This window comes from Dryobates pubescens, chromosome 39 (genome assembly GCF_014839835.1).
Source record: "Dryobates pubescens isolate bDryPub1 chromosome 39, bDryPub1.pri, whole genome shotgun sequence".
In the NCBI taxonomy this organism is placed as follows: domain Eukaryota; kingdom Metazoa; phylum Chordata; class Aves; order Piciformes; family Picidae; genus Dryobates; species Dryobates pubescens.
The window spans coordinates 3716445-3740947 of NC_071650.1; the positions used below are offsets into that span (position 1 = coordinate 3716445).

Here is a 24503-nt window from a genome sequence, read left to right on the forward strand (position 1 = left end):
AACATAAGAACTGATCAGCCAAACAATCAAACGGGGGGGAGAAAAGGAAAAAAACACACTTTAAGCTCCTTAAAACACAAAAGAAATTGTTGGGTTTTAAAGAAACAGTAACTGCAAACCCATAAAGGGACAATGGAAACTTCTGTTGCTGTTTGCTTTTGGTTTTGCCCAGCAATAAATATTTTTAATATATGCAGGAAAGAAAAACCAAAAAAGACGCTCAGCACAAGCTGAAAACCTTCAGGGGGGAACTTGATAGACTGTGAAGTTTTCATGATGTGATTCTAGGATTATCATAATTTTTTAAAAATTTTTGTTTGGTTTCTTTTTTTCTTTTTATTTTTTTTTTTTTAAAACTTTTCAAGTTTTGTAAGAAGGACCCCACCAGTGTATTTCACAAAGACAGAAATGTATACACCCCGGCACAACAGGAAGAAAAAGAATAGCTCTTCAAAAAGATTTACCCCCAATTATTTACAATTGTTTTTCCTCTAATATAAATTTAGGACTCCAGTATGTAAATAAATATACATTATTATGTATACCTTTCTAGTGCTGCTTACCAACAAATCATCTGAAACGGGTTTTCTTTAAATTTAAGCAAGATTGCTTTTTTTATGACCCACCAAGGGAAGAAAAGAAAAAAAGTGAAAACCAAAAGAAAAGAGGAAAAGAAGAAATTAATAAAAAAGGTCCAATTCACATCACTTTAGTCTACCTTTTCTTGGCAGCTTGTTGAAGGTGTTAATGTGGCTGGGAACATCAACACCTTGGCATGCATGAAAGTTAAGTCAGGAAGGCTAGAAATCACCTTGGTAGCTTCTTCACTAAGATGTTCTTCCTTTTTAGGCTTCCTGTTGAGAAGAAAAGAACAAAGTGCATTAATCCAGCAGCTGATATCCTTTGGATCACTGAAAGAACCACTGATTGAAGCAAGGTTCTGTCAGTTTGTCTCCCACTGATAGGCACTTCTGTAAGCTACTTGAAGTTACCTCATGGTATAATAACTACCTGCTAATGAAATGTTAACAAGAAGTCAGCAAAATGTTCCTGTATATTGTTGCAATAAGGAAAAAAAAGAAAGATCTCTTATTCAGATGCTATTTTTTTTTTGGTAGGTTCCACTGCAAAGAGACTCACTTGAAGAAACAACCATGGCCATATTCTAGGGTTATGAGAAGGGAATTTCCTGGGTGATTTACTCTGATTTACTCTAGGTGACCCTGCTCCAGCAGAGCAGTTGAACAGACCTTCAGGAGTTTCTTCAATAGAACCCTCACCATTCTGCAGTTTAGTGAAACACTGCTTTTAAACTACCTAAATACAATACAGTCATTCAAAATTAAGTGGGAAAAAAAAAATTGAAAAGAAATTCAGAAGTTGGTAACTTACTTCTTAACACTTTTAAAATAAAGAGATACTTATGCCAGTTTTCCAGCACCATTATTCTCAGATCGTACATGCATCATGGACATGGACCTGATGGAGATGGTCCAGAGGAGGGCCACAAGAAGGATCAGGGGTTGGAGCACCTCTGCTGTGATGACAGGCTAAGGGAGCTGGGGTTGTTCAGCCTGAAGAAGAGGAGGCTCTGGGGAGACCTGATAGCAGCCTTCCAGTACCTGAAGGGGGCCTACAAGAATCATAGAATGGTTAGGGTTGGAAGGGACCTCAAGGATCGTCTAGTTCCAACCCCTCTGCCATGGGCAGGGACCCCTCACACTAGATCAGGTTGCCCAGAGTCACATCCAGCCTGGCCTTAAAAACCTCCAAGAAGGATGGGGAGAGTCTGTTTACAAAGACATGCAGTGACAGGACAAGTGGCAATGGCTTTAAGCTGAAGAGCGGATTTAGTTTGGATGTTAGGAACAGGTTCTTTACTATAAGGGTAGTGGAACACTGGAATGGGTTGCCTGGGGAGGTGGGTTGAGGCCCCTTCCCTGGAGATACTCTAAGGTGAGGCTCAATGAGGCCCTGGGCAACCTGATCTAGTTTGGAGAGACCCAGCTGACTGCAGGCAGGTCAGACTGGATGACCTTTGGAGGTCCCTTCTGGCCTGGACTATTCTATGATTAGACCTTTTGCTGCTGCTGAGCCCTGGGAAGGGAGGGTAAAGAGGTTGTGGATCACCATGTAGACTGGTATCTCTCAACTTCTAGCTACTTGCTTTGAGGTGCAACAGCACAGCCCACCAGAGCAACCAGTGCAGCAGTTTGGGAATCACTGTGTTCACCTTCTGCAGTGTTCACTACAGTTACTGAATGCAAGTGAATCAAGAGCTCTGGATCCCATCTTGGTTCTCACTACTATGCGAAAACCTCAGATTTCCTCAGCCTGGCTCAGACTGCTACAGAAGACATCCCCAGGATATTCCATGCCAAACATCCAGACTTTACAGACATCTGGCTTATCTGACACATGCTGCCTATTATTAGAAATAGTCAGTTTTCCATCAAACATTATTCCATTTCCCAAGAGGCACCTACTATACCCTGTACCCACACCAGAAGTGCTAGCTAAATAAGCTGCCTCATCCTGGGGGCAAAAAGATGAGACAAAAGGCTTGAACCAAATAAACTGCCTTTTCCTAAACAATTCAGAAATTTCTTTCCTGTATCTTATTTAGTAATAAGCTTTCAATCCAGCCCATGAGATGGCAATGACCACTCTTGATCAGGAGGTAACATGTACTTCTACTTACTTTTGTCACCACCTATCCTGGTCCCTGCTCATGGAAGAGGAAATTGGAACTAAGTGACCTTTAAGGTCCCTTCCAATCCAAACCACTCTATGAGTCTATCAGGATTGCTTCCTGAGCTGATCAGGGGAAAGCAAGAGGGGCTACATATTTGCTTCAGCAGCAGCATCACAACTTCTTACAGGGGAGGAAAAGTGTCACACTCATCCTCGACATCGCTGATCATTGTGTTGACACTGGCCTATCACTTTCGTTTGCTACTTGAAATCTACCCTTGATAAAAGATGTCTAGATGAGGCAGCCTAGATACTAAATCTGACTTTCCTTCACTAGGAGAGTAGTATTTTCTTTTCTCTGCTGCAGTGGAATTTCATGAGCCACTGCCTAGGCAGATTACCAAATTCTGGAGGATAAACAGAGCTGTGTGTTGGATTTACTGAAGGAAGCAGCAGAGAGCCAATACGTGCCGCCTCTAACAACTTTACTCAGCTCTGCTTGCACTTGGACTATCTTCAAGCTGTTGAAATGTGGTTGTCACCCACCACTGTGTTATCAGTACCTGGTGCCACTATTAGTAATCACTTACCACAAGCCTCTTAAAAGTACAAAACTCCTGGTGAGCGAGGACTTAGAGCTAACAAAGGAGCGTTTGACAGAGGAAGCCAAAAGAAGAGGGCTGACTCAGAGACATGCATTAAAAGGAGTTCCTGTAATTGTTAATCAGGCACCGAGATGGAGCTCACACACTCCTTGCTATTTATATGCCTCTTCCTCCTCTGCTCAGCTGTAGCATGTTCAGAAATGGCACTGCTGGGTCCCAGAGGCAGCACTGTGTTTGATTTGATGGTCATATGCCGGACCTCTATTACAGCTCTTTATCACTGCTCTTGCTGTACTAGCTGGGCTCTGCAGTTTTGCTGTGGGACATGCACACCAGTGAGCGCAGTCAGATGTGACTCTCACCCAGCTACTGGATGCTCCCCTCCTGGCTGGAGATACTGCCCTTTGCAATACAATCATGGAATCATTCTGGTTGGAAAAGACCTTTAAATCATTGAGTCCAACCAGTATCTAACTCTACCAAGACTGATGCTAAGCCATGTCCCACAGCACTGCATCTCTGCCTCTTTTCAACACCTCCAGAGATGAGGATTTGGCCAAAGATAAAATAATTGTATCTACTTAATGTGCTCTGTAGGAAGTATCCACAAAGGACACTGCCCCAACATACATTACTCAGATGCAGCTATTGATACAATCACTTAGTAATGAGGCTCAAAACATTTTTTAAGTCATCTCAGTACAAAGAGGAACTAGACAACCTAAACCCTTCATTCCTTAATAGAGAGAGAGGCAAGTTCTGGACACTACAAGTGTCCTCTCTCGGCAATAGTCAGCACCTTTGGGAGCAAGTATCTCTAAAGCAGTCCTGAAAACCTACTCCCTCATGCTGCAAGAGACAAAACAACATCATCAGTTCAGAATCCTCTTACCCTGAAAACTTCCCAAACTGCCTGGCTGTGGTGCCTTTTGAGAGAGGCAAGAGAAACAACCCTGACATGTGCATTAATTTCATTTCTGCTGAAGATGTTCCCGTTTTCAAGAGCTGCTTCTGCTAAACACTGGTCTGTGGGGGTTGTCGCAGAGTTTCTCCTGCTCATGCACTCCTAATTTCTAGATACCACAGCTTGCAGAACAGACACCCAGTGAGCAGGCACCTTTACTATGTCTGTCTGCTTTGGAACCAGAACTTTAGATTATTAAACCACAAGAAGAGCCAGCACTGCCTCAAAACAAGGTCTCTGCCTAATTCAGGTTGTACAGAACACTTGTTCTACAGAACACTTTGCCCCTATCCATCCCTTCTCTTACGAAAGCTTTTCTCCCCAAACCAAGGGCAGAAGGGATGCTCTCACCCAAGCAATTGTGCCACCCCCTCTACCTGTTGGCATAGAGTTCTCTCTCAAAAGGCACTAAGCTGCAAGAAATCAGCCAGACTGATGGGCAGGAAAAGGTGTTGGAAGAAAATCAGCAAAAAATAGGGAATGTTTTGTCAAGGTGTCACACCTTAAAGTTCTGCTTGGCATTCCAACTCCTTCCTGCAGCATTCAAGTCTTACAGGACTTCAGTCATCTCTCATGTTTGCAAAGGGTTTTATGGATAGCACCAGCAAGGCCAGGCTCTAATATCAACAAGTTGATTAGAGAAATGCACTTTAAAAATCGCTCTGTCTCTTCCAACCTCTAACATTCTGTGGTTCTCCTATCAAAACCTGATACAATAAAATGAAGGTCAATATTCCTGTAAGTGAAGCAGACTTGTCTGTTCCTCCGGAAAGGAAAAACAAGCTAGCAGGTACGAGCCTAAGTGGAGATGAAATAATTCATGAAGACACATTTGAGGTTTGCATATCCAGTGCTGTGAATTAGTGGTTACTTTTAAACTACATTTGAACTATATTGCAAAAATACTTCAATGTAGTTAGAGAAAGTCAAACTCCCCATTTGTGTATCTTCAGAAAGATTATAGGCACTCCATGAATAGCAAAATGGGCCAGACAGAATAATCAGCATTGAAGTGTGGAGTTCCCTCTACTGGTTCTTCCTTGAAATTTCATGGCTTGTTGATCTTTATTTTACTCAGTGTTCACTTGTAACCTCTTCACTGCAAGAAAGCCTGCATGCTAGTCTTCTCAATGAAAGAACAGGGTTTAAAAGATCTCTTGAAAACCATGGGCTTAGTCATTTTAAGGAAGCCAGCTGTCTTCCACCATTATAAATCAGTATGTTTGCCACAACTCCTCAGCTGTGACCCCCTCTACCTGCCACACAAAAGCATCCAGTACTGAATAAACCCTAAAGCTCACTTAGAAGTGATGATGTGTAATTGGCATGAACTCATCATACAATCACAGAATTGTTGCAGACAGAAAAGACCTCCAAGATCATCCAGTCCAACCCTCAACCAAAGCCATGGCCAGCATTTGACACTGTCCACAGGACATCCTGGTCTCTACATTGGAAGGACATGGATTTGATGGATGGAGCACTTAGTAGGTAAGGAATTGGCTAGATGGCCACTCTCAAAGAGTTGCAACCAAAGGCTCAGTGTCCGTGTGGAGACCAGTGATAACTGGCATCCTTCAGGGATTGGTACTGGGATCAGTGCTGTTTAGCACCTTTGTCGTGACATGGGCAGCGAGACTGAGGGTGCTCTCAGCATGTCTGCCAAACACACCAAGCTGTGTGGTGCAGTTGACACACTACAATCCAGAGGGACCTTGACAGGCTGGAAAGGTGGGCCCATGACAACCTCAAAGTTCAACAAGGCAATGTGCAAGGTCCTGCACCTGGGTTGGGTGATCCCAAGCATAAATCCAGGCTGGGTGATGAGTGGATTGAGAGCAGCCCTGAAGAGAATAGCCTGGGGATATTGACTGATGAAGAGCTTGACACGAGCCAGCAGTGTGCACTGGCAGTCCAAAAAAAGCCAACAGTATCCTGGACTGCATCAAAATAAGCAGGGCCATCAGGTCAAGGAAGGCGATTCTCCCCTTCTACTCTGAGACTCTTCATGGCATACTGTGTCCAGCGCTGGAGCCCCCAGCACAAGGAGGACATGGATCTGTTGGTCCATAGAAGGGCCACAAAGATGATCAGAGGGCTGAAGCACCTACTCCATGGGGACAGGCTGTGAGAACTGGGGCTGTTCAGCCTGGAGAAGAGAAGGCTCTGGGGAGCTCTTAGAGCAGCCTTCCAGTACCTGATAAGGTATTTGACTCTTAAGGCCTTAATATAGGCTTTACCTATGAAAAAAGTACAGAACTTCCCATGAATCCCTGCAGCAGAAAGGCCATACTAAACCAACTACATGCTTGTTCCCTTGCTTGCCACAGCAAAACCAATCTTATGTTTGGTCACTGAAGTTTTGACAGGTGTAAGAAATATATAGGGAGGAAGAAATATTGTAATAATTTTATCATTTTACTTGTGGAACATTTCATATCTATAAATTAAACAGAGGACTAAAGAGAGTGTTCTGTCACAGTCGTAGGCCACTGAACTATATGGTTCAGTTTACTCTCCACTCTTAGGAAGCAGCCCTGTTCTTTACAAAGTTGTTTCCTCCAAGTCTTCAACTTAGGCCCCAATGATCTGTTCTGTCAGCTCATGAACGGTTTCCAATGTTATTTTAGAGTTCTATGATAATTTAAAAGATGAACTACAGCACTCTGAATTTCATATTAAAATCTCATTCTTCCATTTAAGCCTTTTGATCACTCAAGAACTTCTGACCTAAACCAGTACACACATTCACCCCTCATCTCGTGCCTATCTTAAGAAAAAAAAGCACAACAGAAGAGTATTTACCTTGTTGACGTGCTTGCCTTCTCCACTGTCGACATGAGCCTTGCAAATGCATCAGTCACTTTGCTGCTGGCATTGGAAATTTCCAGTTTTGAGGTTGTCAATTCATACAACTCAGGATCCACACCTTATAGTATAAAATGATAATCAGTGATGGTTGCAGGCAAGTATAGCCATAATTAGCCACAGACCAACTTGCTAGACAGAGTGTTCTGTAAACATCTGAATCATTTATCATTTCAAGATATGCGAGAAGAATGTGGCAGAAGATGTCTGTTTCTGAAACACCACCCTCTCTCCCTATCCTTTTTCAGTAGCTTTTACAGCTGTGCTACAAAATGCACACACTGTGTAAAGTCTGGCATACAAGGTCTCAGTCTAACAGCAAACAACAATTTACCTTTTGGAGTGAAGCACCTGTAAAAATGTCACCTGTGTTCCATGCAGTGGATTGTTTCCATCACTGTAACACAGATGTTTGTTAAAACTGTTGCACGCTAACAGAGATGAACTCCTTAACAAGAGATTACACACAAGACTGGCATGCGTTACAGGGCCATTTAGTATCTTGCTTTTGATAGACAGTTGTGTTAAAAAAAAATTGAGGAAAAGCAGCTTTTGTGATACATACAAGTGGAATGGCATTAAAAAAGTTCCATAATACTGTCTATAACACTACCAAAAACTTTTAGTCAATCATAGAATTATAGGATGGGCTGGGTTGGAAGGGACCTCTGAAGGTCATCTCATCCAACCCCCTGTGTAGTCAGCAGGGGCATCCTCAACTAGATCAGGCTGCCCTGGGCCCTGCTGAGCTTCACTTTGAATATCTCCAGGGATGGGGCCCCAAACACTTACCCGGGCAACATGTTCCAGTGTTCCACCACCCTCACAGCAAAGAACCTGTTCATAACATCCAATCTAAATCTGCTCTTTTCTTGTTTGAAGCCACTGCCCCTTGTCCTATCCAATGATCCTTTCTCATCTTTCTAACTTATTTACAGAGCACCAAATATCTAGATGTTTCCTAGTTGCAGAGATCTTAACTAAAATGCTGACTTTTGACATCACATATGTTTCAAGTGGATTTCAAAATATTATCAGCAGAGGTCATTCTGAAAACAATGCAGATGGTGGAAACCTGCATCCCAAATTCTACCTGTTTAATATCAAGAATCACACCTCAGCAGGAAGTGGCTCCAGAATTTCCAGATACTAAGTTTTCTTCCAGAGTCTCTAGGATTCAGAATTATCAAAACAAATCAAGAGGAAAGACTGTTACTACACATTCTGTTGCTCAGAAACATTTTAAATTGCAGAAATTCTTCTAGTTACACTTTTAACTATTTTACGCTTCCTGGGTGTAAATGAAGCATGCCTATGCACAGCCCACAATGAAAAGTAACGTTCAAAACCAGTGTCGACATTTTGCACAGGAACACTGTATTTTGAGGACACATGCATTCCAAACAAGTGTGATACTAGTGCCAGCTGGTTTGACAGCACAGAAGTATTTCACATCACTGCAGAACAAGTGTTGCAAATAACTGGACAGGGTGGTCCCATGTAGCTACTCAACAAACTGGTAAGAGACTTTTTAGGGTGTCGGGTAGTGATAGGACTAAGGGGAATGGATCAAAACTACAAGTGGGTGGATTCAGATTGGATGTTAGGAGGAAGTTCTTCACCATGAGGGTGGTGAGACACTGGAACAAGTTGCCCAGGGTGGTGGTAGAAGCCCCATGCCTGGAAGTTTTTAAGGCCAGGCTGGGGCTCTGAGCAGTATGACCTAGTATGAGGTGTCCCTGCCCATGGCAAGGGGGAGTTGGAACTAGATGATCCTTGAGGTCCCTTCCAACACTGACAATTCTATGATATAAAAAGAGCACCTAGAAACTGATGGGCTTATGATTTAACCCAGTCTACTTGCCTGGATCAAAATACTTTTACAAGTACTCCTGAAATATTGGAACAAACCAAAACAAAATCAAACACACCATAAAACAACAACCCCTCCCAAAACCAAAACCAAATGGCTGTGCCTATTGTTCTGTCTTTTCCACCAGGTAATCGCAATAGTGTGTGTGTGCAAACAGACATGGTTAATAATCCTCATGTCTGCTTTGCATGACCTCTCCCCAAAGCAGTATCTTGAGTGTCATCTGTGTACAAGTTAAGCACTCTTTCATTGTTAGGAAAGTAAGCTGATCAAAAAGTAAAATTATGAAAATAATCTGGTTAAGCTGCAAGGGCAGGCAGGGAGATTTGCTCCATTTAATGAGTTGACTAGAAATTAATCATCTGTCTTTTCAACACACTTTCCCCCCTCTCCCCAAGTTCAGAATGAATTTCATCTGGTTTCACACAAAACATATGCTGTCCTGAGACCAGTATACCAAGACTTTAAGTACTGTCAGATGTTTACAGAACTTGGAAATAGGAAAGAGCCCAACTATTACATAAAATATCCACTTTCAGTCAGGGAAAGGAAGACTTGAAGAAATACACTTTGACTTGCAGAAGCCTGAGAAATCCCATTAAGGTACAAATGGTAAAATTAATTGAAACCAGGAGTCCTCTGACATGCAACTCTGTAACAAATGTTAAATGCAACCTTGGAAGTTCACATTTATGGAATTCATTTTCATTGTTGTGTGATGTCACAGCTCAAATTTACTGTTCTTTAGGCACCTCTTACTCAGCTACATTTATGTTAAACTATTAACATGAAAAATAAAACAATACAGTAATCTGTGGGAACATGCTAGAAATGAGTAACTCCCTGTTGATGATGTAGAATGCAAACACTATTTTGGCTACTGATGAAATCAAGAAGACGACAGCATAGATTTATAGTAATTAAAACTAAGCTCTTAAGAGAAAGAACAAACTTCAACTATTGATAAAAGTTTCTTCTTTAAGCCAAAAGATCTAACAATTTGCTTTGCAATTATTTAAGAGTTGCATATTTTCTGTTTTATTCAAATTAAAGAATATTTCAGGAAAGCACTGCAAAACCTTAATGAGATATTGAAGGAAAGTTAGCCAAACAAACCCCACACAAAGCTCCTAAACACACACACAAACACACCAGCTGCAAGCCAAGAAACAAATGACTTTCCCAGAAACAAGTCAGGAGGAAAGAAAAGCCAAAACAAACAAAACCAAAACAAAAATAAGCACTACAGGGCATACCAAGGAAGGTGATGATACCTGTTGATGAAGCAACAGCAACAAAAGGCAATAAAAGGCTAATAGAGTACCCCTCTTAGAAATCACTTTGAGTGTGTGTACCATCAGGACACAAGAACATACCCAACTGCATGAGCAATACACATACTGGGTACTGACAGCTTCTGTCAATGGACTTGCACACACTTACTAAAGAATCTGTGAGACTCAAGCATCTTGGAATTTGCCTACTAACCCTTCTGCCATAATTTGTCTGATAATGACATTTCTCGAGGGTAGAATTAAAAAAAAGACAGAAAAAACCCCCACACATTTGGAATGGGCTGCCACAAAATTGTCTTCAATGATCAGATCTCAAAACTGAAAAAGAACAAAACCTTAAAGCCCCAAACAAAAAGCAACCAACACCAACCAACCAAGAAACAAAAAACCCACCCAAAAAAACAACCACTAAAACACAAAAAAAATCCAAACCAAACCCCAATACCAAACAAACAAAACCAACCAACCAAAAAAACCAAACCCCAAACAAAAACACCACCAAGGAAAAGAAAAAAAACAAAAACAAGCAGGCTTTTAAAAGCCAAAAATTAATAACTTTAAATACTTCTTTGAAATGTGGGGAACCTCCAAACCTCTTCAATATTGATTTTTAAAATTAAAATCACTAAGAGGAAAAATATTCCCTCCTATGAAGAAGGTGATTATCATGGCTTCAGGCACTGTATTGAAAGAGTATTTGCCTTAGCTACTTAAACTGCACTGGGATAAATCCCCAAAATGTTCCCTTAAAGTCCCGTGGAAATGATTTGAAGTGTAGGTTTTCACAAGCTCATGCAAAATACTCAGAGCATGTCAAAACCCTGAGATCAATGAATTCAATTACTTTCACTGATTATTCAATGGAGGGTGGGTGTGTATTCCTCTCCTTTTTAAGGGAGTAAGTTGCAGATAAAGTGGTTTGATCATTGAACTTCTAACATCCCACGAACATGCAACTATCCTTGTTTCCTATTATGAATGTTGTTAAAACACTTGTTCCAAGTTAGCATTAATATCAGTAGTTCACACAAAGAACAAACTTACAATCTCCTAGCAGTGCGGTTGTGATATGTTAAGCCCTGTAACTTCTATCTTCACATGGGAATTTCAAATGACAGAAGGCTCCTATAATTTGGAAGCTTTCATTCAGAGAGAATAAACCTTATCTTTAGGGTCTGGTCACATCTACAGCATTTTTGAGCGTTTCTTGAGGAGTTAGAAAGGTTAACTTTCACAATTTCTCATCTGAAACAAGCGTTTTAACAACTTACTTGCAAAAGCAAAGAGCCATTCGTTCCTTAAGCAGGTGACAAACAGAGCTGACAGTACCTTTTAAATACTTGGCACTCGATACAAAACATCAGAAAACAGAAATCAGATCAAAGGAAAAACGCAGTAGAAAGACATTTTAGAGAGAAAGGCAAGGTAAAAGTTCTCCTTGTTTATAGGAAAGTCAAGTGATATGCTCATGCTTTTAGTAAGTTGTCATAATATTACAGTTGTGGTTTTAACACTCTGCTGACCTGGGATTGTGGTGGTGCTGCTAGAGCTACTGTCATCCACGGGCCCAAAGAAATCAAGGTTCAGAAGAGTGGAACCTCCACTAGCTTGAAATTCAGTGACCGTGTTGGTAGGCAGCCATATAGAAGGTAAGCCAAGGGAGGGGTTTATGTGTAAAAAGGGGTAAGACACACACTTGAACATGCAAGTTATAATTAGTACTCAGAAGGCAATTTAAAAATTGACATGAAAACAATGCTTACAGTATTAGTTTGGATCTTCTAAAAACATCAACAACTTAATTCAGTGCACATTTCCTCATGTACAATGCAGCAAGGAAATCAACACTAGTAACTTTAAAATAGGAATATTTATTTCAGGCTAAAAATGGAAGAGAACCGACACGACCCAGAGAGAAAGGTGTGATCAGTTAAAGGGAAACAATATATAAGTCAATTGATGGAGTACCAAGAGATTTTTCTCCCCTCACTGAAATTGAAAGGAAGACTGAGCAGATCCCCAAATAGCAAAGAACAACAGCAAAAAAAATAAAATAAAATAATCTCTTAAACCTTTAGAGTTTCATTTAGTAGCTTTAAGCTATTAATTATCATTACCTTAAAGCAGTGTGAACACAGAGTTAACAAACACCACTCTTATGCGTGGTTCCTCACTGATTAAGTTATACTGTTCCCCTTTAGTACTAAACCAGAAATCAAACCAAGGTACATTTTAAAGAAGTTGGTTGTTAAAAAGAAAGCATGATGATTAACTGAAGTAGTAAGACACCAGACAACAGCAAAGGGTCCATCCAGGCTTTCCTTCAGCACCATGATATTGCTAGCCAAACTCTTACATCCCACATGTTCCCAAACACCACCGTGAGGCAACACCAGTGTGGTAAGAGATGCAGTTTATTTTAGCCTGCTTTTGAACAACTCGTGTCCCATGCATTAACTGCAGTTAGCAGGCTCCTCATAAAGGTATCTATTTCTTTACAGCTTTCTAGTCTGTCAGTCAAACAAGCTTCCAAAATTTATTTCCCTTCTATGCACTTAACGTTTCCGAGACTGGAGGCGGTGGCACAAGTCACTTTGCTATTCAAATAGACATAGGTGAAGGGTCCTTTACGTGATAACTATATACATGTAGAGATACAAATAAGCTTGTAGCTACCTCTTTAGTTTAATATAGTAAGTATAATTAGCTCTTGACTGAAAGCAAAAAAGAGGGATAACCAGATGAAGTCACATTTTTAAAAATACAAAGTTATCTGTAAATCTGAAAACTTTCAGCTCAAGAAGAGCATCTTTTGCAAACAGTTTGTGGGTAAAATATTGTGCTTTGAAGTAGCCACTGTGCACAGGTTTGTCATTCAAAGGATGTCTAAAGAGATAGTTCAGAGGTCAAAAATATTTCTAAGAAGTAAACCTCATTAACCTAAAATGCTAATTTGTTCAGATTGTTTAATCTGCAGTTATGCATATAATGAAATGTTAATACTGCCAGTGTGTCAGTAGCATATGGCAGAAATCTAAAGCAATACTTAATTTGGGATTTTTCTGACCGTAATACTTCAGAGGGGCAGCACACTTAATCAGAAAGAAAGCCTGAATTTCCAAAGTTAGGAGTAAGAAATAAGTATTTTTTTTATATATATATATAGATATATGGGGTGTGTGTTTGTGTGTACGTGTGTGTACTTAAAAAAATAATCAGCAGATAGAAGTTTGTCTGAACTTTGTAGCTTTCTTATCTCTAGCTCTGGTGCTAGAGGCTCTACGGAGAGACGTACCATCTAAAGGGTTAGTAAGGCCACTGCTACTCCAGTCAAACTGGACAGGTGGTAGAGATTCCTAGAGTTGAAAAGTCAGAAATCAGATTTCATAGTCAGTTCAGGGTACAACAATGCAAAGCAGTTCAAACAACAGATTCTTTAGCATCTAAATACTAAAAAGATTAACTAAATGAGCAAGCTCAAACTTTTGGGAGGTGTATTTTCATAATATACACTAAAGATTCCAAGTAGATTTATTCTACCACAGGAAGCCTCATTCAATTCTGAGTAGTGCAGTAACTTCTAACTCAAAACAGGATTTGCAAAGTAACTAAAACACATGAATTGACAAATACCTTAAAAGCTGCAGTGGAGTTCAACTACTATTAATTTCAAGGAAGCTGAGGCATTTGGCATAAAATGTAATGTACACACAATTATAGGGCAAATTTAGAACCAGGTTATTATTGAGAGCTCTCTGTACTCAGAGGAAAACACACCTGTATCAGGTAGTTACCATCAACCAGCCCATTGTTATCCTTTAATGATTAACTCATTCCAATACTTAACAAATCATTAGTAACAATGCCTGAGCAAGAGAAGCTCACCCTTGCCTTTTCATCTTTAGTCTCTTGCACACAAGAGGCAAATCAAGCAAGCAGTAAGGACCATGCTTTCGTTAACTGTGTGACTTGAAAGCGGTGTTCTCCTGTGGTACAGACTGATGAGACAGTATTGGAGATGTCCGAAGTAAGCTCATGTTTCTATGTCTGTGCATTACATTTCTGCTCTCTCCCCAGTGAAGTCAACTGTCAATACTGGGGAAAGGAGGTGCCCTCAGCTTGTAACAGAACAACCACACTTATGGAAGTTCTCTGCAGCATTATTCAAAATGCATCACTGGCTGTCAAGTTTCCAGTGGCAGAGACATAACTTTGTTTTTTGTAGGAAGTCAGGCTTTACATTCCCCTCCACTCCCCTTTTAAAACGTTCAACTGTGCAATACTGAAAAATATGCAGATTCATGAATCAAGACAGCAGCAACCTCAGCTAGCTTTAACAATCAAGCTAACTTTAAGACTTTCGCTAGGTGACAGGAAGAAAAAAATGAAGGGAGATGGAGATTTCTGTATTTACTTACAGTAAATGCCTTGCCTAGAAAAATCTTTCAAACCTAACAACTTGGTATTATTTCCACCACTGAACACATCTAGAACAGTATTCACTCCACAGAGATTAAGATGCTGATGCCACACTTTTTCTTTGGTCATGAAATTACTGACATTGAAATGATTTACATGGAAGCAGTGTGGAAGCTACACCTGATGAAGCAACGATCGCTATCACCAGTTGCTTGCTTAAAGTTTGTCACACCTAAAATAAAAAAGGACCAAATATGACAATTTAGTAGCTTCCTTGCCCTGAGGAAAATGTACTCCAAAAGAAATAAAGTGACTTCCTTCCAACTCTCACTGAAGAAAACACCCACTACCTTTTGTGTCAAAAGACCGAATCAGGACTCACGAGTGCGACACAACTGCATGGGAAAATGTGGTGCCAATGGCTGGCTAAGCTTTTTCCTTTCATGACGACTTGATTATCAAATTTGCCAAGAGGATAGCAAAGGATGTGATGAATTCTTCCTAAAACGGTGTGTGTGGGATAAAATCTGACTCCAAATCAGTAAAAGCTTACTAAGTGTATTAGTCTGGTCTGAGGGCATTCCACTGACTTCAACAACCTGTGAAAGCGGAGGATGGCCAGGTAAAGCAAAACCTAGCTATAAAGGATGCTGGTAAGCTCTGATTTAGACAAAGGGAGAGAGCAGAGGCAAAAGTCCATTACAGAAAAGAAGACTTAACTATAATGAGACATCTGAAATCTCAGGAAGCTGTCCCACAAATGGCAACACCATGTTTTGTCTCTCGGAGATTGTAAGGTTCCCAGACCACTGTATTTTAGGACTGTAATTCTAATAACATACTTTAAGGAAAAGTGCCCAATCTAGCAGAAGATTGAAAGTTGGGGCAAAGTGCTCTTACTCTGCCCTCCCTCTTCGATTACAGGACACAGAAATGGAAAAAGCATAGCCAGCTGTCAAGCACTGCTCTGAATGTTAAGGAAGTGAGAAATAGGAAAGTAAAATGCATGCTGGTTTTACTGCATCGCATTTCACTTTGATAAAAGGAAGAGATGCTTTCACACAGTAATTTTAGAATGGTATTATGTAAGAGCTTTTAGAATGCAAAAGGAGTAAAATGTAAATGTTTTTCTCCATGCCAGTAATTTCCCAGGGACAATTAAACAGAGAAAAAAAAAAAAAAGGAAGTGTTTCGCTGTCTTAAAACTGAAGGTGGGGGTGGGAACTGAAGGTCTTGTAATACAAATACAGTATTAGGATAAATCCCATAAATGATCATTATAAACATTTCAAAAAGGTATACAAGGAACTAATTCACACACTCCATCATGTGCATTCATTGGCAAGGGTACAACAGTTCTGAAAATTATTTTTCTCAGACATCTTTAAGCATTGGTGTCACATCTGATAGAATAGAAAGTTCTGTTAACATGTCTTACCTGAAAATCTTTCTTTCTCACACTGTCAATAAGCCTATGTAGTGTCTTGGATCCTCCTCATGTGTAACTGGAGAGCAGTTCCTTGATTGGCTAATGGCCAATAATATGATAATTTACCTCTGCCACTGTTAGAAGTCCTGATGATCCCTTATGCAATTAAAAGTGTTTTTAAAGACTGTCACCCCACAGGGTTTAATTAAAGTTCAGTATGTAACAGCCTACAAGTGTAAGATGCCTATTTCTGTTATAACCCGATCCCTAACTCAGTGGCTCACAGGCATGCAGATGTGCTGTAAAGGGCATCCACATAAAAGGAATTACCGATCTTTTGCTTCTGCAGAGGCCTGGGTAACTATAGATTTCTATTCCAATAGAAAAACTACTAAGCAAAACAAGCAGGTAAGACATCCCTGTGCTAGCTGAGACAAAGCTACCACTAGAGTCTACTCTACTGTATACACATTCTACCAGTCAGAGAGAAGAGGATGCTTGGAAGCAGTAGAAGAGCAGAAATATGATTTTTTTTTTAAAAACCAGAGAAGCAGGTAAATAAACTTTAAAGCAACCTTAACAGAGAACACTATCAAATCAACAGAAAGCCAGCAACACTAAGTTCAGACAGCAACCTTTCTAGCAAGTACTGAAACATGTTTTGCCCTGAAAATTTGGCCATGGGTAAGGGTACCTGCCTTGGGTTTCACAACCAAAAAGTGCCTCTTTGAGCAGCCATCCTCTCTTACATCTGATGCGCCTTGATAAACCCTTTCACGTCAGACTTGTGAAGACTTTGAGGCACCAGGCTTAAAGGCAACAATAATCAGGGGATTATTTCATATTCTGTTCATTGCCTTACCTTTATGAGCACAGAGGAACAGAGAAATATGCCCCCCCCCTCAAGTTGTGAGGATAAACAACAGATCAAAGAAGGATTTAGACACTAGTTGCAAATATAAAACAAGTCTTCAAAAGTCATCATGCTACAACTACTAATGTGATAGAGAAGTCACTCAACTTGCTCCAGAGGACAAATAATTTTCAAAACCTTATCCTTACCACTTACATGGCTCAGATGAAGACTTGCCCACTGTTAACTCCACAGCCTCACCAACCCAGCAAGATCCTCTGCAGGGAATGAGGCCAAAACACAGTCATAGAATTGTTAGGGTTGGACAGACCTCAAGGACCATCTAGTTCCAACCCCCTTGCCATGGGCAGGGACACCTCACACTACATCAGGTTGTTCAGAGCCACACCCAGCCCGGCCTTAAAAGCCTCCAGGGATAGGGCTTCCACGACCTCCCTGGGCAACATACAGAGTTACTATATAAACCAGGAAAAATTATTGCAGCTTATTTGCTGCTTCCCCCCCATGCTTTCATTTTTTAATGTTCTCTATTTCAAATCTCTGCGTGCTTTCCTCTGTTCATCTACAACCCTAAAACTTAGGAGGCTTTTCTTTGTTTTTACAAATGTTCTTTCTACTCCTACTTTTGCATCACCACAGGCTTTCTTCCCAAGTCTTAGTCCCTCAGCAGGAAGTCATGTGTACATGAACAGGCATGGATCTATATTCTGGTCCATAAATACTGGGCTTTAAACAAAGGAGAACTCCTTTCCTTAAGCAACACACAGGCATCCATTAAACAGAGCCCTCTCCTTTCAACAGGAAAACCAACATGCTAAACTTTCTGAATGTCAGAATGACCCAGGATCCTACTGACCCTATTTGAAAATGGAGAAATTTTAGCTAAATAATTTTCAGCTAAATAATTAACTGGATAAGCTTAAAGATACCAAAAATGTAGCGTCTAAAATACTTGTGTTTAGGAAAAGCAGTTTCAGGATCCACTAAAATTGCCTGTATTTCCATGGCATGTTGACCAAGATTTGTAACACAATTCCTGATGGAATGTTTACCAAAGTCTGGCCACACCCTTTTAATACCATTACAATCTGGAATATTCCTAACAGGCAGTGTGCACAAGTGAAGTGAAGTTGCATTTTTTTCTCCCCAATAACAAACAGAAGTCACTGAACATTAAGAGAAGATGAGGCCAAGAAACAAACAAGGTCTCTGAGGTGGAGAATGGATCGCACCATGCCCTAAAGCTTTCTCAGTGTCACTTAACTGTGGCCTCTTAACTTTCCTGATGGTGAGAGTTAGAATAGAATAAACCAGATTGGAAGAGACCTTCAAGATCATTGAGTCCAACCTATCATCCAACACCACCTAATCAACTAACCCATGGCACCAAGCACCCTATCAAGTCTCCTCCTGAACACCTCCAATGACGGTGACTCCACCACCCCCCTGGGCAGCACATTCCAATGGGCAATCACTCTCTCTGTGTAGAACTTCCTCTTAACCTCCAGCCTAAACCTCCCCTGGTGCAGCTTGAGACTGTCCCCTCTTGTTCTAGTGCTCCAACTCATCTCTTCCTAAAACCTGATTTTAGTATTTATCCGTCTGGGGAAGAAAAACCCCAAACCAACTAAGGTCAGCAGTGCAGACAGATGGCATAGGAGCTTCTCCTATGTATTTGTGGGCCTAAATGACTGAACTGAGAACAAGCTATGGGACCTTACCAAACTGTAATAAGTAATGGGAAATCCTGCTGCAGGTATAGCCAGAAGTACAAATTCACACTGAGATGAGGAAAAACACAGCCCACAGAACACCAAAAAGAGCCCCTCATTATTTTCAGCACCATGACTGTTAAGGAAATGGCACATGCCAGAGATGCTGTTATTTCAGGCTCTTGCAGCTCTCCGTTTAGTTAGTGGTTTAATTTATGTTTTTTCATCTGTAAAAAAAGGCAACTTTAAGTGCTGCAGAAACCCATTTTCTTAGTTCAAAAGTTATTTCCTCAGCTCAGACTGGTTGCAACAATCAGTGCAGTTACCTCTTCTAATAACCAGATTGGCTGCCCAGTTCCACTCTGGTGTTCATGAGAAGCAGCATATGGAGCACACTGAACATGTCCATTACTGCATAAAACACACTCAGTTCTGAGCCCACTGACATACTGTCCTACAATGAAAAAAACCCAAAACATCTGCTCTGCTACAAGCACATCACAAAGCTCTGCAAGATAGCAAAGAACAACAGAACCACAGAATCATTTCAGTTGGAAGAGACCTTGAAGATCATCAAGTTCAATGAGTATTTAACTCTGCCAAGTCTGGGGCTAAACCATGTCCCTCAGCACCATGTCTGCCTCTCTGAAACACATGAAGGGAGACCCTACCCCAGTCTTTGAGAACCCTCTCAGTCAAGAAGTTTCTTCTAATATCCAACCTAAACCTCCCACAGGGCAACTTGAGACAATTTCCTCTCATTCTATCACTTGTTACTAGGGAGAAGAAACTGACTCCCCCACATGTCTCTGACCTCCTTTCAGGGAGACAGAGCAAGAAGGTCCCCCCTCAGCCTCCTTTTCTCCAAGAAAGGAACTACTTTCCCAAAGAGTACAAGGAAGTCACTATATTAGAAATGCCTAGTGTAGAGTTCAGGTGTAGCACAGCAGTAATTCAGTTTTGAATGCCTTCCGTTAGAAGCCAAAATGATAGCAGGCAACTGAAGATGTTAGGCAGATGAAACAAGACCTGCACTAAGAAGAAACACAGCCAGCTCTGAATATGTGCTGAATACCATTGTGACACTGAAAATGAAACCCAGTGACACTCAAAATGTTTCTGCATATGTCTCTAGCTTGTTGACAACCACACACATTGCCACATCCATGGCATTTCAGTGGGTTTTTAATATAACATCAAAACAACAACAGAAGAAAATTAGTGAAGCTCAAAAACTCGCTCGACTCCTCCAAAATAATTTTGTGTAAGACCTAAAAGACAGAAATATCAGCAAATCAACTTTCTGTTCAATAGATAATTGTTTAATAAAATCTGACACAGAGGGCTAACAGAATGTGCACAACCAAAAAGTCAGGGCGTTATGCCAGTGATGACTGCACCCAGAAACTCTTTTCAGGCAGCTGGGCTGCATTTCATGTTACTCTGAAAGAGAGACGAAAGGGGAAAAGATGGAACAACACACATAGGGTAACTCAGAAGAATAACTGCTAACCAAAAGGCAGAATATCTACTACAATAAGCTCCAGAAAAAGCAAAGACAAAGAACCTTAGCCAGAGGAGGGAGAAGTCTACAGTTACATGTAAAATTTGTGGAAGTAACTGCTGCATAACAACTAGGTATCATCAGGACTCTTAAATGCTGGCCATCAACTGCTACCATCTTATCATAGGGACTCTCTTCCAGTCACACATAAAAAGCAAATCCAAGAGCAGACATCAATCTGACAGAAGGAACACCTGCACTTTACATACAGGTGTTTTTGAATATACCATCTGGATATTTTAAATATGAAGGCAGAAGCAAAGCATCCCATCATTTCCCTCATTCTTTTCCTGTCCTCCCCTTCTCTGTTTTTACCTGGAACTGATCAGATGTACAAGTGTTCATCTCTGGTGATACAGGAGGTGTCTGTCCTATTGAAGCTATTTTTTCTGCTGCAGATATTGGTTTCAAAGGTTCCTTGGTAGGCTCTAACATACCCTAAAGAAGAAAAGACAAAAAAAACCAAAAAAAACCCAAACAAAAACCCACAAACAAACCACAAAAAAAGAAATCAGAAACATGCAGTTATATACATTCTAAGAGCTGCAGATGAGAAAAAAAATTAGGACAGGCACTACTGTGTAGCACTAGTCTCAAACTAGGGCCTTGGGGGTAACCATGTATCTCTGGGACATACTCAGTGAGGAGGACAGGAGGAGACAAACATCCTTGTTCCTTACACTCAGGTGACATTTTAGAGCCAGTGACAGAAAGCAAATGCTTAGCTGAAGCCTCCTTTCAACAATGTAATTTAGGCTGGAGGAAACAGTTGGTTGATAAGGTGACATCTTATCCTCCCAGTTGTGTGTAGACTATTCCAGAAATGCCAAATGACCCATCAGAAAAACACAAGTGCATTCACTCCATTTCAGCAATGAAGTAACTCCAACAAAACAAGTCACAGTATCACAGTATCACCAAGGTTGGAAGAGGTCAAGTTATCAGTGTGCAGAACGATACCAAGAACAGTAATTACTGAGGTGGAAATAAATGCATTAAATGTCATTAATCCCACATTTTTCATTATAAATGATTCAAAGCTGGACAGTACTATGTAAAAGGTCTGAAATATCTGGTGTTCCTGAGGACCAAGGTTTGCACTGAGACATGCAAACTACCTCAAAGTGAAGAATGAGAAAAACCCTAATATAAACCCACCACAGTCATTTCAGGAAGCTGGCCACCAAAGTCAGCTGTCCCACAAAAGTGTCATCGCTATCTTAGGAGACTTAGAACTTAACCACCAGTAAAATCAGTTCTTTTGGGCAGTGGAGAAACACTTGAAGCAGTATGGTAATAGAAAGCAGCAAGCCACTTTACTCCTACCATCACCTTGATCCACTTTATTGAGCGCACAAGTACATTAACAAATTCAGGGAGATAATTAATCAGCAGCACCAATGTGTTGCAAAAAAAACCAACTGCACATAAAAATCATAGAATTGTTTCAGTTCAAAGAGACCTCTAAGAAAGGATGGGGAGAGACTGTTTATAAAGGCCTGTGGTAACAGGATGAGGGGCAATCGCTTCAAACTAGAGAAGGGCAGATTTAGATCGGTTATCAGGAAGTGGTTCTTCACTATGAGGGTGGTGGAACACTGGAACAGGTTGCCCAGGAAGGCGGTTGAGGCCCTTTTCTGGAGATATTCAAGGTGAGGCTTGATGAGACCCTGAGCAACCTGATCTAGTTGGGATGTCCCTGCTGACTTTGAGGAGGTCAGACTCGATGACCTTTGGAGGTCCCTTCTGGCCTGGACCATTCTATGACCATCGAGTCCAATCGTCAACCTAACACCACTACCATGGCCATTAAACCATGTCCCAAAGAACCATATCCACAGGTTTCTAGAGCACCTCTAGGGACGGTGACTCCACCACTTCCCTGGCTAACCTATTTCAATGCCTGACCACTTCTGTCCTGCTCACAAATATTTTACGGGAAGAAAACAGCAATTGCTGTGAGGTGTTACATCAATCAGTATCAGAATGCCATGCTTGCACCCAAAGAAGTACAGGAGCTGGCTAGGATGTATCAGAAAACAATGGCTCTAGAAAATTAGCCTGCAGATTAAACAGGCTTAACATCTACCAAAGAAAAACCATAATGCTTTCATATTCCATTTCAACCATTATATCAGTGTGTACATGTGTTTTTAAGTGTATAAATATATGTAGGTTTCCAGAAAAAAACCAACATATTTATTCTGCTCAGACTAGCAAAAATGGCAAATCTTACTTTCTGAATGCTTTTTACTAATTTTTTTAACATATTTCCCCCCCCTACTTTTATCTAGCAACATTTTTATTTATCTGTCTTTGCAGAAACACAACACTGGCTATACAATGCTTTTTGTACACTTAAATAATCTAGTATACATGTGTAGAGCCTTTATTTAGATGCCAATAAGGGTGCAAAGCATTACCATACACCCGTCTTGACCTACGAACATTGAGAAGCAATCAAGTAATTAACAAGCAGTGGCAGAGAAACAGTTGCATAAAGAAGACATGCTCCACAGAGCTGAGAAAGCTACCTACACACATTTCATGAACAACTATCTAGCAGCTCGTAACCTTCCTTTGAACCATCTGGTCACAGAGCCAGGGCTTCCCACAAGTGCTGATGCAAAAGGATGTTTTCCTTATCACACTTGACAGCCAGTTTCTCATGTCAAGTTTTAGCTGACGTTTTTACATCTATGTAGCGAATAGTTAACTCACAACAAGAACTTCTGATTGCTGCATACACATGAATGCATTACTTCAGTCAGTTTTGGTTTCAGAAAATGCCTCCAACTGAACTTACACTAGCTAGCCCACCTTATCTGATAAATAGCTTGCTTTATGAAATGAAGAAATCAATACTGCTTTCATTTACAAGAAAGTACCTGATTGCACACATAATGAAAATTGTGTATTTGATGATTCTTTTCCAGCATTTCTACTGATGCCTAAGCCATAACTGTACTTAGAAAAGTATCTCTCAACATGCTTGATGTTTAATGTCCTTTAAATATACTTCATGACATAATGTTGTTGGAATTGTAACAAAAAATAACACGGAAAGAAAAAGCTTACCAGTCCTGCTGCATACATGGGTACTATAACAGGCTGTTTCTTGTTGCCTGTAAAGAGCTAATAAAACAAGAACAACAATTTACTTCAGGGTTTCTGTGTCAGCAATGGCAATATGTTATCAGTGATGTACAATTCATACAAAATTAACATCAGAGAATAAGTACTGTGTTAAATAAAACACAGTATTTCAAATATTTTGGTTAAAACCCGATGCGACTCTTAATAGGGATCATAAAAAGTTAAACTGTCAGCGGGTCTGTCATGAAAAGCCCTGTTCAGTGCAGCTATGCAATGACAAGACAAGCATTCACACACAAAGACTCCCATTTGATTCTCCATTTAAAGCAGCTCCATTATTTAGAAAGCAAGTTTTACTGAGAGACTCACAATATTTCTTGTGTCGATTCCCAAGGAGCACAAAAGCTTTTTGTTACTGTGGGAGCCACCCCACTGGTATCTCAGTCCATACGCATCGTGGATATCCTGCAGTTCTGTCCACACGTCCATCAGCTCCCTATACAACCCATTATAAATCAAGTTATCAGCAGGAATAACAGCTTAGCAGCCTTGAGTAGTTACTTAGTTTTTAATGCAAGTGAGTTGTTATACCTCCCAATTAAACTTATGGCCAAGCACAATACCAAGGGGAACTAAAGCTGCACAGCATTCTCAGAACAATTATTAGTTTAGACTGGAAAATGATGTCTACAGCAGGCAGGACAAGACCTAGACTTCATCGCAGGAACAAACACAGCAATCCATATCACGTGTAACTAATAATTAATTTAGTGATTAACTCGGAGACATCACTTAAAAGATGATATGCTAAGTGAAATGCTCCTGGCATGAAAACAAGCACTCTGCTAGATATCTAATTTTAACTTGAGCTTTTCACAACACTTGAAGCAAACAACTCATTTTTAATTACTCATAGATGTTTTAAGTTCCTATGGAAGACACGTTATGGCTTCTTACCCAGTATTTGCTAAGGTCTCCTCAGTTGTCATCTGCTTTTCACCTGCTTCCAACATGTCAATCAAGGAACTTATTTCTTCTTCAGTTTCAAAAACAGGAATGGAAGGAAAACAGACTTCAAATATTCGTTCCAGACGACTTAGCAATGTTGTC

The 24503-nt window shown here is 40.5% G+C and overlaps 1 protein-coding gene across 3 annotated transcripts in view; it reads right to left on the minus strand.

Moving 5' to 3' along the window:
• Positions 1-359: 359 nt before the first annotated feature.
• AFTPH (aftiphilin) overlaps positions 360-24503 on the minus strand; it is a 52686-nt gene continuing 28542 nt past the window's right edge. The window contains exons 3-10 of one of the 3 annotated variants that reach the window (XM_009901285.2): positions 24351-24502; positions 23763-23889; positions 23376-23432; positions 20613-20735; positions 13595-13655; positions 11823-11906; positions 7069-7192; positions 360-854 (exon numbers count right to left, since the gene is read on the minus strand). In XM_009901285.2, the coding sequence (XP_009899587.2) occupies positions 710-854; positions 7069-7192; positions 11823-11906; positions 13595-13655; positions 20613-20735; positions 23376-23432; positions 23763-23889; positions 24351-24502 (873 nt within the window). In that variant the 3' untranslated portion in view covers positions 360-709. The remainder of the gene's footprint in view (positions 855-7068; positions 7193-11822; positions 11907-13594; positions 13656-20612; positions 20736-23375; positions 23433-23762; positions 23890-24350; position 24503) is intronic. The other 2 variants (XM_054177221.1, XR_008463046.1) reach the window with 2 other exon arrangements.